Genomic DNA, 14462 nt, shown 5'->3' with positions numbered 1-14462 from the left:
ATAGGATTACACACACACACACACACACACACACACACACACACACAGAGTCACCAGCCATCTCCTCTCTCAGTTCTCTTTTCCTCTCTCTCTCCCCCCCCCCCTCATACAGAGATGCACATTCATGCTCACATCACGCACACACATAAAATCATTTGGGCACTTACATACACCCACCCACTCAAATGCACAAACACATACAAACACACACACACACACACACACGACTGCAGAGAGCAGTGGCTGGTTGCGATGTGCAGAAGTGAGGAATTGACGTCAGACACCCTCAGGGCTGGTTGAGTCGTGAGCTCGCTGTCTACTGCCCCCTGTAGGTCGACCTCAGAACTGCATCCTTTACACCAGAGTGTTGTTTTGCCACCATCATGCAGACACCATTGCCTTCAGCTATTTTTCAACCCACCCCATATCAGCTGTCAACCTAATTAACTAAAGGGTTCACATGGGTGCATCTTTACAAAATAAAAAGATAAAAAATTATTGCGTGTATAAAATAACAGACCACATTGCTAATTCAATGTGGCAATTACGTGTAGTCGTGTCATTACCTCCTCATAACCTATAGGAAGACATCTGACAGGCGAATACACTGTGGTGATTAATAACACTGTCTTTGTTATTGCCTGATGCATACACAGTGAATTGTTGCTGCGTATTGCTCATCTACATGGGTCGCGAGTGTCTCATCACAATTGATGTCTCTCTTCCTAATTATGGTTAATGATGCCCTGTGGACAAAGTGCGTTTCTGCTTTGTAACATACTGAATCAGTTGTGAATATGGAGTAGAGCTTGCTTCTGGTCTCCTGAGTAGAATGTAAATATAAAGGTCCTCCTCACCACTTTGGGTCAACACACACTGAAAAAAGATGCAGACGGAACAGTTGGGGAAATGGGGGAGAGAGAAAATGGCGATGAGAATGCGGGACATGGAGGTACCAGCACTGTTGGGGGGCTTGTTTGTGCTCTAGGAAGCTGGAGGTACCAGCACTGTTGGGGGGCTTGTTTGTGCTCTAGGAAGCTGGAGGTACCAGCACTGTTGGGGGGCTTGTTTGTGGTGTTGATGGGTGTGTGTGTTTGTCTCCTCTTCTTGTCCAGGATGCAGAGATGGCTGCACGGATACTGCTGGACCAGGGACAGGTAAGGCAGCAAAGACACATAGCGTGTGTGTGTGTTGTCTAACCTGCTGTATTTCCTTGCTCCAGGAGCACAGCATTGAGACTCCCCATGGTGTGTGTGCGTGTGTGTGTGTGTGTGTGTGTGTGTGTGTGTGTGTGTGTGTGTGTGTGTGTGTGTGTGTGTGTGTGTGTGTGTGTGTGGTGGTGTGTCTAACCTGCTGATTTCCTTGCTCAGGAGCACAGCATTGAGACTACCCCATGGGTGTGTGTGGTGTGTGTGCTCTTTGTGGTGCTGGTCTGTGTGTGTGTGTGGTGTGTGTGTGTGTGTGTGTTTGTCTAACCTGCTGTATTTCCTTGCTCCAGGAGCACAGCATTGAGACTCCCCATGGTGTGTGTGTGTTGTGTGTGTGTGTGTGTGTGTGTGTGTGTGTGTGTGTGTGTGTCTAACCTGCTGTATTTCCTCGCTCCAGGAGCACAGCATTGAAACTCCTCATGGTGTGTGTGTGTGTGTGTGTGTGTGTGTGTCTAACCTGCTGTATTTCCTCGCTCCAGGAGCACAGCATTGAGACTCCTCATGGTGTGCTGCATGCTACCCTGCATGGCACAGGAAACACACGCCGACCCGCCATCCTCACCTTCCATGATGTGGGGCTGGACAGTGAGTCTCACTCTATACCTCTCTCTCTCTATACCTCACTCTATACCTCTCTCTCTCTCTCACTCTATACCTCGCTCTCTCTCTCTCTCTCTCTCTCTCTCTCTCTCTCTATACATCTCTCTCTATATACCTCTCTATACCTCTATACCTCTCTATACCTCTCTCTCTCTCTATACTTCTCTCTCTAATCCTCTCTCTCTATACCTCTCTCTCACTCACTCTCTATACCTCTCTCTCACTCACTCTCTTCTTTTCTTTCTTCTTCTTCTTCTCCCTCTCTATCTCTCTAATTTTACTAAAGCTCTTCCAAACCTTCTTTTAGCAGTAGAAGCTTGTTCGGAATGCTAGGTAAGTTGATCTGGAAATCTGCCAGTTCAAACCAGTTCAGTTCAACCATCAATATCTAATCCTCATCAAAATTCCAGTTAAACCTTAGTCTGTGGAAATGCATGGCTCTTTTTGGGGTAAATGCCTGTCCCAGAGGAGCAGATTTTGTCCCCTCTAAAAAAAGGCCTAAAAAATGTATAAGCATTTATAAGCATTTATAAGCATGAAATTGTCCCCATGTGCTCAGCCATAACTCATGTTCTCCTCTCCTGATGCTGAAAGTGATATCAGCCAATCAGGAAGTGATTTCTCTTTGCTACTAGCACTTATCTGCCATCACGTGTGGCATTTGCAACGCAGATTTCAGGCCCTCTGAGAAAAAAAGAAGAGAAAAAGATGGTAGATTATGGGTCGATGTCGACAGGGGAAACATAATGTTGGGCTAAGGCTAATATGCTACCTTATCTTCAGTGGTTAGAAGGAGGATGAATTATCATTAGCTTAGCCTAGTTGAGCCTAACCAGATTTCACAGTCTAACTTGATTTAGAGCTGTTTAGCATCATAGAATCTGGTTAGGCTGTAATGAGAGACTGTGTAGGTCTCTGTTTCTGTTGCTCTCTTCATCTGTCTTCCGACTCTTGTCTTTCTCTGTCATTCTTGTCTTTCTCTGTCATTCTTCATAGATCATATCTTCCTGTTTCTTTTTCGTTTTCACTCATCTGTTTTTCTGTATGATTCCTCCTGTGTGTCGTTCTTTCGCTCACAATTTGATTCCATGCTGACATTTCCCAGAGTTCTCCAACACACCCTTTCTTTATTTCTCTCTCTCTCTGTCTCTCTCACACACACAAGCACACACACACAAGCACACACACACACACACACACACTCTCTCACTCTTTCATCTTCTCTATTTTCCACAGCTCTCCAGTCATCTGCTTCTCTCCAACTCCCTCTCTCTCTTTCTCTTTCTCACAAACGCACTCTCTCTCTCTCTGTCTTTTTTTCTCTCTTTCTAATTCTCACACACGCACTCTCTCTCTCTCTCTCTTTCTCACACACGCACTCTCTCTCTCTCTCACACGCACTCTTTCTCTCTTTCTCTTTCTCACACACGCTCTCTCTCTCCTTCTCTTTCTCACACACTCTTTCATTTCCTCTATTTTCTATTTTCCTTCTATTTTCCAAAGCTCTCTGCTTTTAACCAACTCACCCCCCCTCCTCTCTCTCTCTCTCTCTGTTTCACCTCCTCCTCCTCTCTCTCTCCATCCATCACTGTCACGTTCGCTCTATGACCCATGTAATTGACGTCCTCTCCACTGTTTCTCCCCTCTGTTGTGTACATGTCTGAGCTCACCTTTGTCTTGTTCTTCACCTTTTCTCCTGTCATCCCTCTCTCTTGTTCTTCACCTTTTCTCCTGTCATCCCTCTATCTTGATGTGCCACTCACCGCTCAGGCTGCCTAGCACGGTGAGGGGAAGAACAGAATGGTTTCTCTGGTGGGAATTTGTACTCTCTCTCTCTCTCTCTCTCTCTCTCTCACTCACTCTCTCTTTTCCTTTGTATATCTGACACCTGTGTCTGTATATCAGTACATTCGTGATATAAAACTGAAGCACTAAAAAACATGAATCAAGAAGCACTTCCTCCACAGTATATACTTGTACTTCCATCCTCTCTAAATCTATGTATTTATCTATTAGTTCTCCCTGTTCTGAGTACTTCCATCCTCTCTAAATCTATGTATTTATCTATTAGTTCTCCCTGTTCTGAGTACTTCCATCCCCTCTAAATCTATGTATTTATCTATTAGTTCTCCCTGTTCTGAGTACTTCCCTGTTTAAATGGTCAATGCAGCTTGTCTCTTTTGTGACCTATTTCTTGTCAGAATCAGAATCATGTTTATTGGCCAAGTAAGTTTGCAAAAACAAGGAATTTGACTCCGGGTTAAGTGGCTCTCAGTGTACTTATACAAAATATACACAACACAACTTAACACAATACAACACAACAGCACAATGTATTGTTGTCCTCTCTCTCTATCTATCTATCTGACACACACACACTCACATTCTTTTCTCTTTTTTTCTATTTCCACATTTCTCTGTATCTGTCCGTCTTTCTGTCTGTCTCTCAGGTAAGAGCTGCTTCGACACTCTCTTTAAGTTCGAGGAGATGCAGGAGATCGTGAAGAACTTCACAGTGGTGCACGTGGATGCGCCGGGCCAGGAGGAGGGGGCAGCTGGCTATCCCAATGGGTGAGCGTCTGTGGTGTGTATGTGTGTGCTTCAATGGGTGAGCGTCTATGGTGTGTATCTGTGTGCTTCAATGGGTGAGCGTCTATGGTGTGTATGTGTGCTTCAATGGGTGAGCGTCTATGGTGTGTATCTGTGTGCTTCAATGGGTGAGTGTCTGTGGTGTGTATTTGTGTGCTTCAATGGGTGAGCGTCTGTGGCATGTGTGTGCTTCAATGGGTGAGTGTCTGTGGTGTGTATTTGTGTGCTTCAATGGGTGAGCGTCTGTGGTGTGTATGTGTGTGCTTCAATGGGTAAGCGTCTGTGGTGTGTATTTGTGTGCTTCAGTGGGTGAGCGTCTATGGTGTGTATGTGTGCTTCAATGGGTGAGCGTCTGTGGTGTGTATGTGTGTGCTATCCCAGTGGGTGAGCGTCTGTGGTGTGTATGTGTGTGCTTCAATGAGTGAGCGTCTGTGGTGTGTATTTGTGTGCTTCAATGGGTTAGCGTCTGTGGTGTGTATGTGTGTGCTTCTGTGTGTTTCGCTGCATGTAAATCGAATCGTTTGTGTGAGTTTCTCTCTATAGTTCCCCTTTTCTCTTTCACTCTCTCTCTCTCTCTCTCTCTCTCTCTGTGTGTTTCCTCATCCTCCCGTGCTGTGTTTGAGCTGGAGGGGGTTTGTTAAAAAAAACATCATGTAGCATTATGACTTGATCATCGCTTTCACACAGCAAATGAATTGTGAACTATTGAGGTATATTAAGATACAGTAATCATATATGTAGGCATGGCGTATATATAACATGCATAATTGCTAGACATTAAGTATCGTAATCACATACTATAGGTTAGCAGTACACCAGTAATCCAAAGTAGAATGTAACCGAACCCAAATTAATCTCAAACACCAGACACACAGACACACAGAGACACACACAGAGACACACACAGACACACACACAGAGACACACAGAGAGACACAGACACACAGAGACACACACACAGACACACAGAGACACACACAGAGACACACACAGAGACGCACAGAGAAGCACACAGACGCACACAGACGCACACACACACACACACACACACACACACACACAGACACACACACAGACACACACCGACACACACACAGACACACACACACACACACAGACACACACACACAGACACACACACACACACACACATGTTCCTGTGTGTGACTCACTGTCATTTGTTGCCCAGGTACCAGTACCTTCCTATGGAGCAGCTGGCTGAGATGATCCCTGCCGTGCTGCAGTTCTTCAAGTGAGCTTCCTGCCTTGTCTCATTTCCCCTCAGAGCCCTCTATTCACGTGAGCCGCGTGCTCATGCTAGTCATACACAGGAAAGGATGTTAGATTCCTTGTGCTATTGGTTGGGGACTTCCCACAGCGGCCAATCCTTTCACTGTCACACGCAAGTACTCATACCCAACAACCTAGCCAATATAACAACTGCCCAACCAAAGATTTTAATATATACAGTATATACAGTATATATTTTTTTAGCATCAAAAAATGTAATTGACTGTCAAGGCACTGACTACCAATTGTATTAACACAATTAATACAACGGTATACATCGAGGCATTTTATAGTACATGATGTATTGCGGACCATGTCCTTTTGTTATGATTCCTTTGGAATGAAGGGTTGAATTTAGTCGAGCATCCTATTGGTTCAGCGTTGAACGTGCGCGGCTAACAGCTTGTGTTGAGTGTTGCTTGAGATCAGAGCGGTGTGCTGAAGAAGCTCTTGCTGTGTGTGTGTGTGTGTGTGTGTGTGTGTGTGTGTGTGTGTGTTCATCTCTGGCCTGCTGTCTAGTTTCCGGACCGTAATTGGTGTCGGAGTGGGAGCTGGAGCCTACGTGCTCTCCAAATTCGCAGTAAGTAACATTCTACACACACAGATATGCATACATACACACACACACACACACACACACTTACACAAGGTAGATTTATTTGAATTATTTCTCTACACTCGCACACAAACACAAAGATAGTATTTACACTCAAACACACTGGGGCCTACATCCATTCCATGTTTACAGGAAACAAACACACGTATTTACTTATAAGACTACAGTTTGTCCTAATTCACATTATTCATAGTAACCATCTATGTTCATACACACACACGCACACGCACACGCACACGCACACGCACACACGCGCACACACACACAGCATGCAAACCCACACTGAGAGGCAGGGATGCAAACTCTGTCCAAATTCTCAGTGTGTGTCCATGGTCCATCTTGATCTCCATATCACCTCATACTGTGATGCGGTTACACAGTAACCTATAGATTTTAAGACGGTCTGGTTTTTCAAGTCTAAGAGGTCGCGTATCTTTGTGAGGATTTAGAAAATGCACTTTTTGATAGGGATATGGAATAATTGTTGGAATAATTTGAATAATTGTTACACTGTTGCATATTAACTGATTTCTTCATTTCTTGTGTTCCGCCTCCTGTTTCTTTTGTCATTCCATTTCTCACAAATTTTCCTCTCCTCCTTTTCACCCGCCTTTTATTTCTAATCCCCATTGTCTTATCCCTCCTCTTCTCTCCTTTCCTTCTCTCTCTGCTCCACTCCTCTCCTCTCTTTTTCTCTGCTTATTTTCTCTGCCTCTTTTTCTCTCCCACTGCTTTCGTCCTTCCTCCATATGCTCTCTTCACCTCTTCTTTCCTCTCTTCTCCTCTCCTCTCTTCTCTTCTCTCCTCTCCTCTCCTCTCCTCTCTTCTCCTCTACCCTCTTCTCTTCTCTCCTCTCCCCCTCTCCTCTCTTCTCTCCTCCTCTCTTCTCTTCTCTCCTCTCTTCTCTTCTCTCCCCCTCTCCTCTCCCCCTCTCTTCTCTCCCCCTCTCCTCTCCCCCTCTCCTCTCCCCCTCTCCTCTCTTCTCTCCCCCTCTCCTCTCCCCCCTCTCCTCTCCCCCTCTCCTCTCCTCTTCTCTCCCCCCTCTCCTCTCCCCCTCTCCTCTCTCCTCTCTTCTCTTCTCTCCTCTCCCCCTCTCCTCTCTTCTCTCCTCTCTCCCTCTCCTCTCTCTCTCTCTCCCCCTCTCCTCTCTCTCTCTCTCTCCCCTCTCCTCTCTCCTCTCCTCTCCTCCTCTCCTCTCCTTTTCTCTCCTCTCCTCTCCCCCTCTCCTCTCTCTCTCTCTCTCTCCCCCTCTCCTCTCCTCCTCTCCTCTCCTCTCCTCCTCTCCTCCTCTCTTCTCTTCCACTCCAGTTGAGTAACCCTGAGTCAGTGGAAGGGTTAGTCTTGGTCAACATTGATGCAAATGCCCGGGGCTGGATGGACTGGGCAGGACACAAGGTACATCTCCTCCTCCTCCTCCTCCTCCTCCTCCTCTCTCTGTCTCTCCAATCTGCCCCTCTAATTATTATCACACACAGCAATGCACAGGTCTGATGCTGCATTCCAGCATCTCAAGTAGTTCTTCACCTAAAGATTTGATCATATAGTATCATTATATCATATGATAAGTATATACTTATTCTCATATACTTAAAGATGTATTAGATTGACCAGAATATTACATAGATCATCATTGAATTGCATACAGTATGTATTCAACATAGAGAGATCTGACCAATGTGACACCCCCCCCCCCCCCCCCCCCCCCAAACCACTAGGAGAAGAAATGTAGTATCATGTTCTATGTACAACTGAATTTGTATGCTGTATATATTGTTACGAGGCAAGATGATTTTCTTTCTTTCTATTTTTTCTCTACAATGTGGGTATTATTTGCAAGAGCTTTTGAAGGCAATGTGTTTTGAGGTTACACTTGCATCCATCTCGTCTGTCTGATTTTGCAGCTCACAACGCTGACATCATCCGTCACAGAACAGATCCTGAGTCACCTCTTCAGTCAGGTGTGTGAATGTGTGCGTGTGTGTGTGTGGGCATGTGTCTGTGTGTGCGTGTGTGGGCATGTGGCTGTGCGTGTGTGTTTGTGTGTGTCTGTGTTTTGTGTGTGCCTGTGTGTGTTTGTGTTTGTATCTGTGCATGTGTGTGTCTGTGTGTGTGCCTGTGTGTTTGTGTGTGTGTGCGTATGTGTGCATGTTTGCGCGTGTGGGTGTGGGTATGTGTGCATGTGTGGGTGTGCATGTTAGTGTGTGTGTGTGTGTGTGTGTGTGCATGTGTGCATGTTAGTGTGTGTGTGTGGGTGTGCATGTTAGTGTGTGTGTGTGTGCATGTGTGGGTGTGCATGTTAGTGTGTGTTTATCTGTGTTTCTGCCTCAGCAGCTCTGTAAGGTTGTTGCAGAGGGCGTTCTTCATGTTTAGTGTTTGCCTGATGATTTGTTTGCAATTTAGTTTTATTGGGTTTGTGCGTGTGTTGTGGGTGTGTTATTCCCAGGAGGAGATGTGTGTGTGTGTGTGTGTGACGGAGGACATTCTGAATGTTATGGGTGTGTTATTCCCAGGAGGAGATGTGTGCGTGTGTGTGTGTTTGTGTGTGACGGAGGAAATTCTGAATGTTATGGGTGTGTTATTGCCAGGAGGAGATGTGTGCCAGCACAGAGCTTCTGCAGTCACAGAGAGAGCGCATCTCTAAAGCACCAAACCTGGCAAACATCGAGCTCTTCTGGAAGAGTTACAACAGGTAAGGGAATTCCCATGATCACATCACCCGCCACTACGTGCTGCTTACGTCAACATACATCTATATATGTACATGACATGTGTATGTCACACACACACACATTGACAGAGACAATGCAAGAAACATTTGCACACACATGAACATCTGCTCCTGAAACTTTTACTCTGCTCATTTTCAGTCGCAGAGACCTGACCATTGAGCGCAACAGCACGTTCAAGTAAGTGTCTTCGCCTACTCTCCGACATCTCGCACCATTTGCACATAAGCCCTGTTTTTATAAGCACTAGCACTAAGGTCACCTTCACCCTCCCTCAATGCTGCCCAACATCACTCTCCTCTTCCTCTTCCTCTTCCTCTTCCTCTTCCTCACAGATGTCCCGTCATGCTTGTGGTTGGGGATCAGGCTCCGTACGAAGAGGCTGCGGTGAGTTCACTGCCTTTGGACACCGGAGAGTGTTCCTGTTCCATCACAATTTTGACAACGGCGAAAGCTGTGAGTGCTGATTTTCATGCCTCCCATTGTAGTGGTGGCTGATCCATCCGTGTGTTCCCTTGTTTGTCCACTAGGTGGAGTGCAACAGCAAGATGGACCCAACAACGACTTCATTCCTGAAGGTAAATTACTTTACAATCAGTTACAGAAGTTTGATGACCGGTAAGGTACCTACACAAACAGTATGCTCTGCTTCTGTTTTTTCCCCCAAAATGTATTCCTAAGAGAAGTAGATGGGTTGACATGAAAATGTTGCGGTTGACTAATAACATTGCTTTACTAGAGCATACAGCACTACACCGTGTCATGTAATCATGATGCACTTCCTTGTCATATAGGCATGAACTTGAAAAGTGTTCACACCAATACTACTCCGTGGCATTTATGTCAAGACCATCAAAAACAAATTGTGGAATGAATTCAATTCAATTTTATTTATATAGCGCCATAACAATACAATTGTCTCTAGGCGGAAGGATTATGTGGTTTAAGGATTATGTGGTTTAAATAAGCATATATCAGATATACTACCGCTTTCTCATACCACGAGTGCCTAACGGCTTCCTTTTTCTCTTTTCAGATGGCGGACGCCGGTGGAATGCCCCAGCTCACTCAGGTAAACAAAACCAAAACCGCCTTCAACGGCGGCCATCTTCCCTTTTCCTCAAAGCGTTTGTCATTAGGATGTATGTGGCTGTAGGCTGGTGGACAGTGAATGAAACTGGACTCAATTGTCTCTCTGTCCACAGCCTGCCAAGCTGACTGAGGCTTTCAAATACTTCATCCAGGGCATGGGCTACAGTAAGTGTGCCATATTCACATATTAATTGTGTCATATGCAGGGAGTTGAGATATTGTCAAATTAGCTGACATTTCTTTTGATAAGTCTAGAGTTTATTATGTGACATGATTCTTTTCTGTTTTGTGTGTGTGTGTGTGTGTGTGTGTGTGTGTGTATGTGTTTTCTATTGTCATTTATTAATCTCTCCTCCCTCTCTCTCTCTCTGACCCCCCCTAGTGGCATCGTCCTGCATGACACGTCTGTCACGCTCTCGCACCACCTCCCTCTCCTCCTCCTACTCCATGGAGGGCTCCCGCTCCCGCTCCCGCACCCTCTCACAGGGCTCACAGGGCGGCCAGCTCCCCCCCAGCCCCTCCCACACCATGGAAGTGTCCTGCTGAAGAGAGAGAGAGAGAGAGAGGGAGAGAGAGAGAGAGAGGTAGAGGGAGAGAGACAGGGAGGAAAGGAGAGAAAGAGAGAGGGATATGGTTGGTAGGAGGAGGGTAAGAGGGTAAAGGCAATCGAGCGAGAAGGAAACGGGATGAAATCCCCACACTCATGAAGATAATCAGTGCATCCGTCCAGCGTTATCCGCCTCTGTTTCATGCGCACAGAGAGAGAGAGAGAGAGATGGAGATGGAGAAGGGGTTGAGAGAGAGATTGAGTGAAGAGACTGAGAGAAAATGGAAGAAGGTGAGCAAGAAGGAGAGTGAGATGAAGATGACTCTGGTGTATGTCTGCAATGGTCAAGGAAAGTTGGAAAGTGCCCATTTGGGGTACCCAAAAAAGCAATCATTACAAAACAACCATAACATCACCCTGTTCCCTGCTCCACCACGTCCTCCTACCACAGCAATGGACGCTGGGGCTGCAATCCCAGTCGTTTCCCAACCACTTTTCCTTGATCTCCATTGAAAATGTCATGAGATCAAGGAAAGATGTGAAGTAGAATTCATCAGGACTTGGGAAGAGACCACTGTGGTGTTAAGACACTAGGCCACTAATTATGCGAAGGCGGATGTTCTTGACACGGGTCACGTTCATCGGTTGTTGATTGGGTTTGTTGTGGCCGCAAGGAATTGTGGGACGGTTCTATCTCCTTTCCTTTCGTAAAGGAGGCTTCAGTGTACCCTATGCTAAAGGAGATATGAAAGGAAGCACTGAAGCACCTTTTCTAATCATTTACACAATTCAACCAGCTCTTTATCATGGCTTCCACTTAGATACTTCCTAGTCATTTCGTGCAGTTCGGAACCTTCCTAAGCAAAAATGACTATTCGAACGGGGCCAAAGACCCAAGAAGGGGTGAGGAGAGGATTGAATTGATTAGATGAAGGGATTGAATTGATTAGATAACGGGATTGAATTGAATAGATAAAGGGATTGAAGGAGACAAAAAAGGGGGAAGCTTAGGAGGAGGTGATGACAGAGGCGAGTCTCTCTCTCTCTTCCACTCCCTCCGTGTGTTTAGGTGACTGACAGTAGAGCCCTTTAAACGTGTGGAGAGTGACTGGGTACTGTGGAGTGACTCATGTGTAGTGCTAATCAATAGTAATAATCACAATAATAATATTAATGATTAAATATGAGGATATTAATGATATTACTAATGTCAATGACAATAATGTAACTGTAAAAGACAAAAAAATAACCATGTTTCTCCTAATTAAGTGTTAACTTTTTAAAGCATATTAAATTGCTAGAAAACAAAAAAAAACAATAGAGTATGGAAATACTTATAGTGTGTCTATCTAATCTTCCTTCAGTTTTCTTTTTGTGTGATTTTTTTTTTTTAAAACCCTCTGTGTTCTTATCCTGCTTACCTTAAGCCGGGGAGGAGAAGTAGCCAATCGACGGTCAGCCTAGGTGTCATGTGACCCAGGTTGCGTGCCATGGCTTGCGACCCCCCCCCCCCCTTCGCGTTGTCAATGGCAACATTTGTCTTCCATTTGCCCCATTTGAAATGACTGTAACTCTTTTTCCTGTTTGAGGGGATGGCACTGGCGCAGTTCTGGGGAGGGGGAACTAATTTACTAATTGTTTTTGTTGCTGAATTGCATGCTCACTTCTTGCCCTTGTGAATGAGGATGAAACTCTCATTTTATTATTATAATTTTTTTTTTTTTTTTTAAATCTGATCAACTAAGTATTGTGTGTTCTGGTGATGTATGTGATAGAGCCTGTGATGGATAGCAGCTGGACTCAGGAAGGGGGCTTGATTTGAAGTCCAAATAGGTTGTGCTCCACTTGTGTGGATAAATAAGACCAGTTGCACAGAGATCAGTGCTTCCGCTGCTGCTGCTGCTGCTGCTGCAGTCCCTAACCTAACCGATAGGGATCACTGTGTGGAGAGGGGAAAAAAACAAACAAAACAATCTTATTGTGCAGTTTGCAGTAAAACCAACCCCCTACCTCTCCTGACAAACCGAGCTAGCCTGCTTATGTTTGTTGAGTCCCGTCATGTTTGGAGGATTTGGTTTGTGCCACAACAAGCAATCTGTAGCTGAGCATAGTAGAGGTCCATCAATGGCTTTCAAGTGATTTTAGGAGTTGGTGCAGTATAGAAGTCACCGCAGAGAGGTCCGAGGCTCATGGCTTCCCTAACTAAAGGTGTTGTCTTGTATATAGAATGTGAATAAGGTGTGTTGTGTGTGTGTGTGTGTGTGTGTGTGTGTGTGCGTGTGTGTGGATATGGGTGTGTGTGTGTGTGTGGTTTGTACATTTAGGTGCACTTTACCCCTCTAAGCACAGTATTGAAAGGGATATTAAAGACTTTCAAGTATATTATACTCACAAACCATCTTAGGAAAAAACAAAATGGCTTCTTCTTTACAGTTGCCCATTTGTGAACCATAACCCCTTACACGTCCCTACACTGCCAAAAGGGTTTAGCCACTTAACACCAGAACTACAAGCTGTCAACTGTCAACAAGCTATTGCATACCAAGATTCACATTGGTATGTGCAATGGCCATAAATAAACACAGCAGGTTAGATCATATTGTTAGAGGACTGACCTCTAAGCCAGGCGAGCACTGTGACCCTTGGAACCAGTGGAGTACCAGCAGTGTTATAATCAAATAAATGCTTGATTGACACTTGGCCTGCGATGCTAGACTTGTGGCTTGCTCACAATCATCTTCAGCTCAACACTGCCCAGAGTAAATTCTTTAAAATTAACTCATCATGCAAGGATTTAAGTGGTAATTATCCTGCATAGTCTGAGTGTGTGTGTGTGTGTGTGTGTGTGTGTGTGGTGTCACGTTGTGTATGGTCTTAATTAAGAGCATCATGTTTTCCATTTGTTATTGCTTTCAAATATCTCCTTTATCATCTTTTTTCTTTACTAATGAATAAATGTAATATTCCCTTATAGTCCTCTTCTGCTTCGGTTTTCCTTTCTTTGTTTCGTTCTTTCTTTCTGACAATTCAGGTCAGTCTCTCTGTACAATCTGTGCCCTATTATTCACCCCGTGGTCCATTTGTTTGGTAAGAGTGATGTCTCAGCTTTGAGCTGTCTTATAAGGGGAAGTTGTCATGGTAACAGAACAGCAAGAGACAAAGAGATACGTAAATGTACCCACCAATCAGGACAGGTCAGGACATTTACCCACCAATTAGGCATCTTGACCAAAAAGGGGTGGAGCTTGAAATGGTTAACCAAAAAAGTGGGGGGGGAATGGGAAGGAGTTTCTAGTGGCAATGGGGTGACGCCGTGTGAATGTAGTAGTCCCTTCCCATTTTAGGTTGTTCATTTTTGATTTGATTTGAATTTTCTTTCGTGGTTAAACATTTTCAACCAGACCCATCTACCCTGTTTAGTTTTTTTTCTAATTTCTTCATGTGAAATGGTTCCTGTCTCAATGTGCACACAGGTTAGTCATTAGTGTGATAGTTTATGTGTAACAATTTTTTAGCGATAGCAATTAAAAAAGGGAAATAATATCATTAACAAAAAAAAAAGTTTAACAAAAATACAATCGAAATTATGTGTGGCTAATTTCTCTGTGTACTACAATGAACAACTGAAAAAAAATTAACTAATAAAATGAAAATGGAAAAAATAAACATTTTTGTCTGAGATTCTTTTTTATTTTTAATGAGAAACTACAATTGAAACTAAAGACATTGATTTGTGAACTAAACTGGCCTTCTCTGTGCTACCCGGAACACTAGACAATGCCCTGCAAGCTTAT

At 44.5% G+C, this 14462-nt stretch overlaps 1 protein-coding gene across 1 annotated transcript in view; it reads left to right on the top strand.

The window, feature by feature from the left end:
* The window catches only part of ndrg2 (NDRG family member 2), a 32593-nt gene extending 18259 nt beyond the window's left edge, over nt 1–14334 (top strand). The window contains exons 3-16 of the mRNA XM_031584925.2: nt 1116–1157; nt 1688–1793; nt 4259–4379; nt 5587–5649; nt 6207–6267; nt 7612–7698; nt 8205–8261; nt 8889–8992; nt 9171–9209; nt 9365–9416; nt 9560–9607; nt 10066–10101; nt 10235–10286; nt 10504–14334. Of these exons, the coding sequence (XP_031440785.1) occupies nt 1116–1157; nt 1688–1793; nt 4259–4379; nt 5587–5649; nt 6207–6267; nt 7612–7698; nt 8205–8261; nt 8889–8992; nt 9171–9209; nt 9365–9416; nt 9560–9607; nt 10066–10101; nt 10235–10286; nt 10504–10667 (1032 nt within the window). The 3' untranslated portion in view covers nt 10668–14334. The remainder of the gene's footprint in view (nt 1–1115; nt 1158–1687; nt 1794–4258; nt 4380–5586; nt 5650–6206; nt 6268–7611; nt 7699–8204; nt 8262–8888; nt 8993–9170; nt 9210–9364; nt 9417–9559; nt 9608–10065; nt 10102–10234; nt 10287–10503) is intronic.
* Nucleotides 14335–14462: the final 128 nt, after the last annotated feature.

This window comes from Clupea harengus, chromosome 18, assembly GCF_900700415.2.
Source record: "Clupea harengus chromosome 18, Ch_v2.0.2, whole genome shotgun sequence".
In the NCBI taxonomy this organism is placed as follows: Eukaryota; Metazoa; Chordata; class Actinopteri; order Clupeiformes; family Clupeidae; genus Clupea; species Clupea harengus.
Note: the sequence above shows the minus strand (reverse complement) of the source record. Positions and strands in the feature narration are given on the sequence as shown.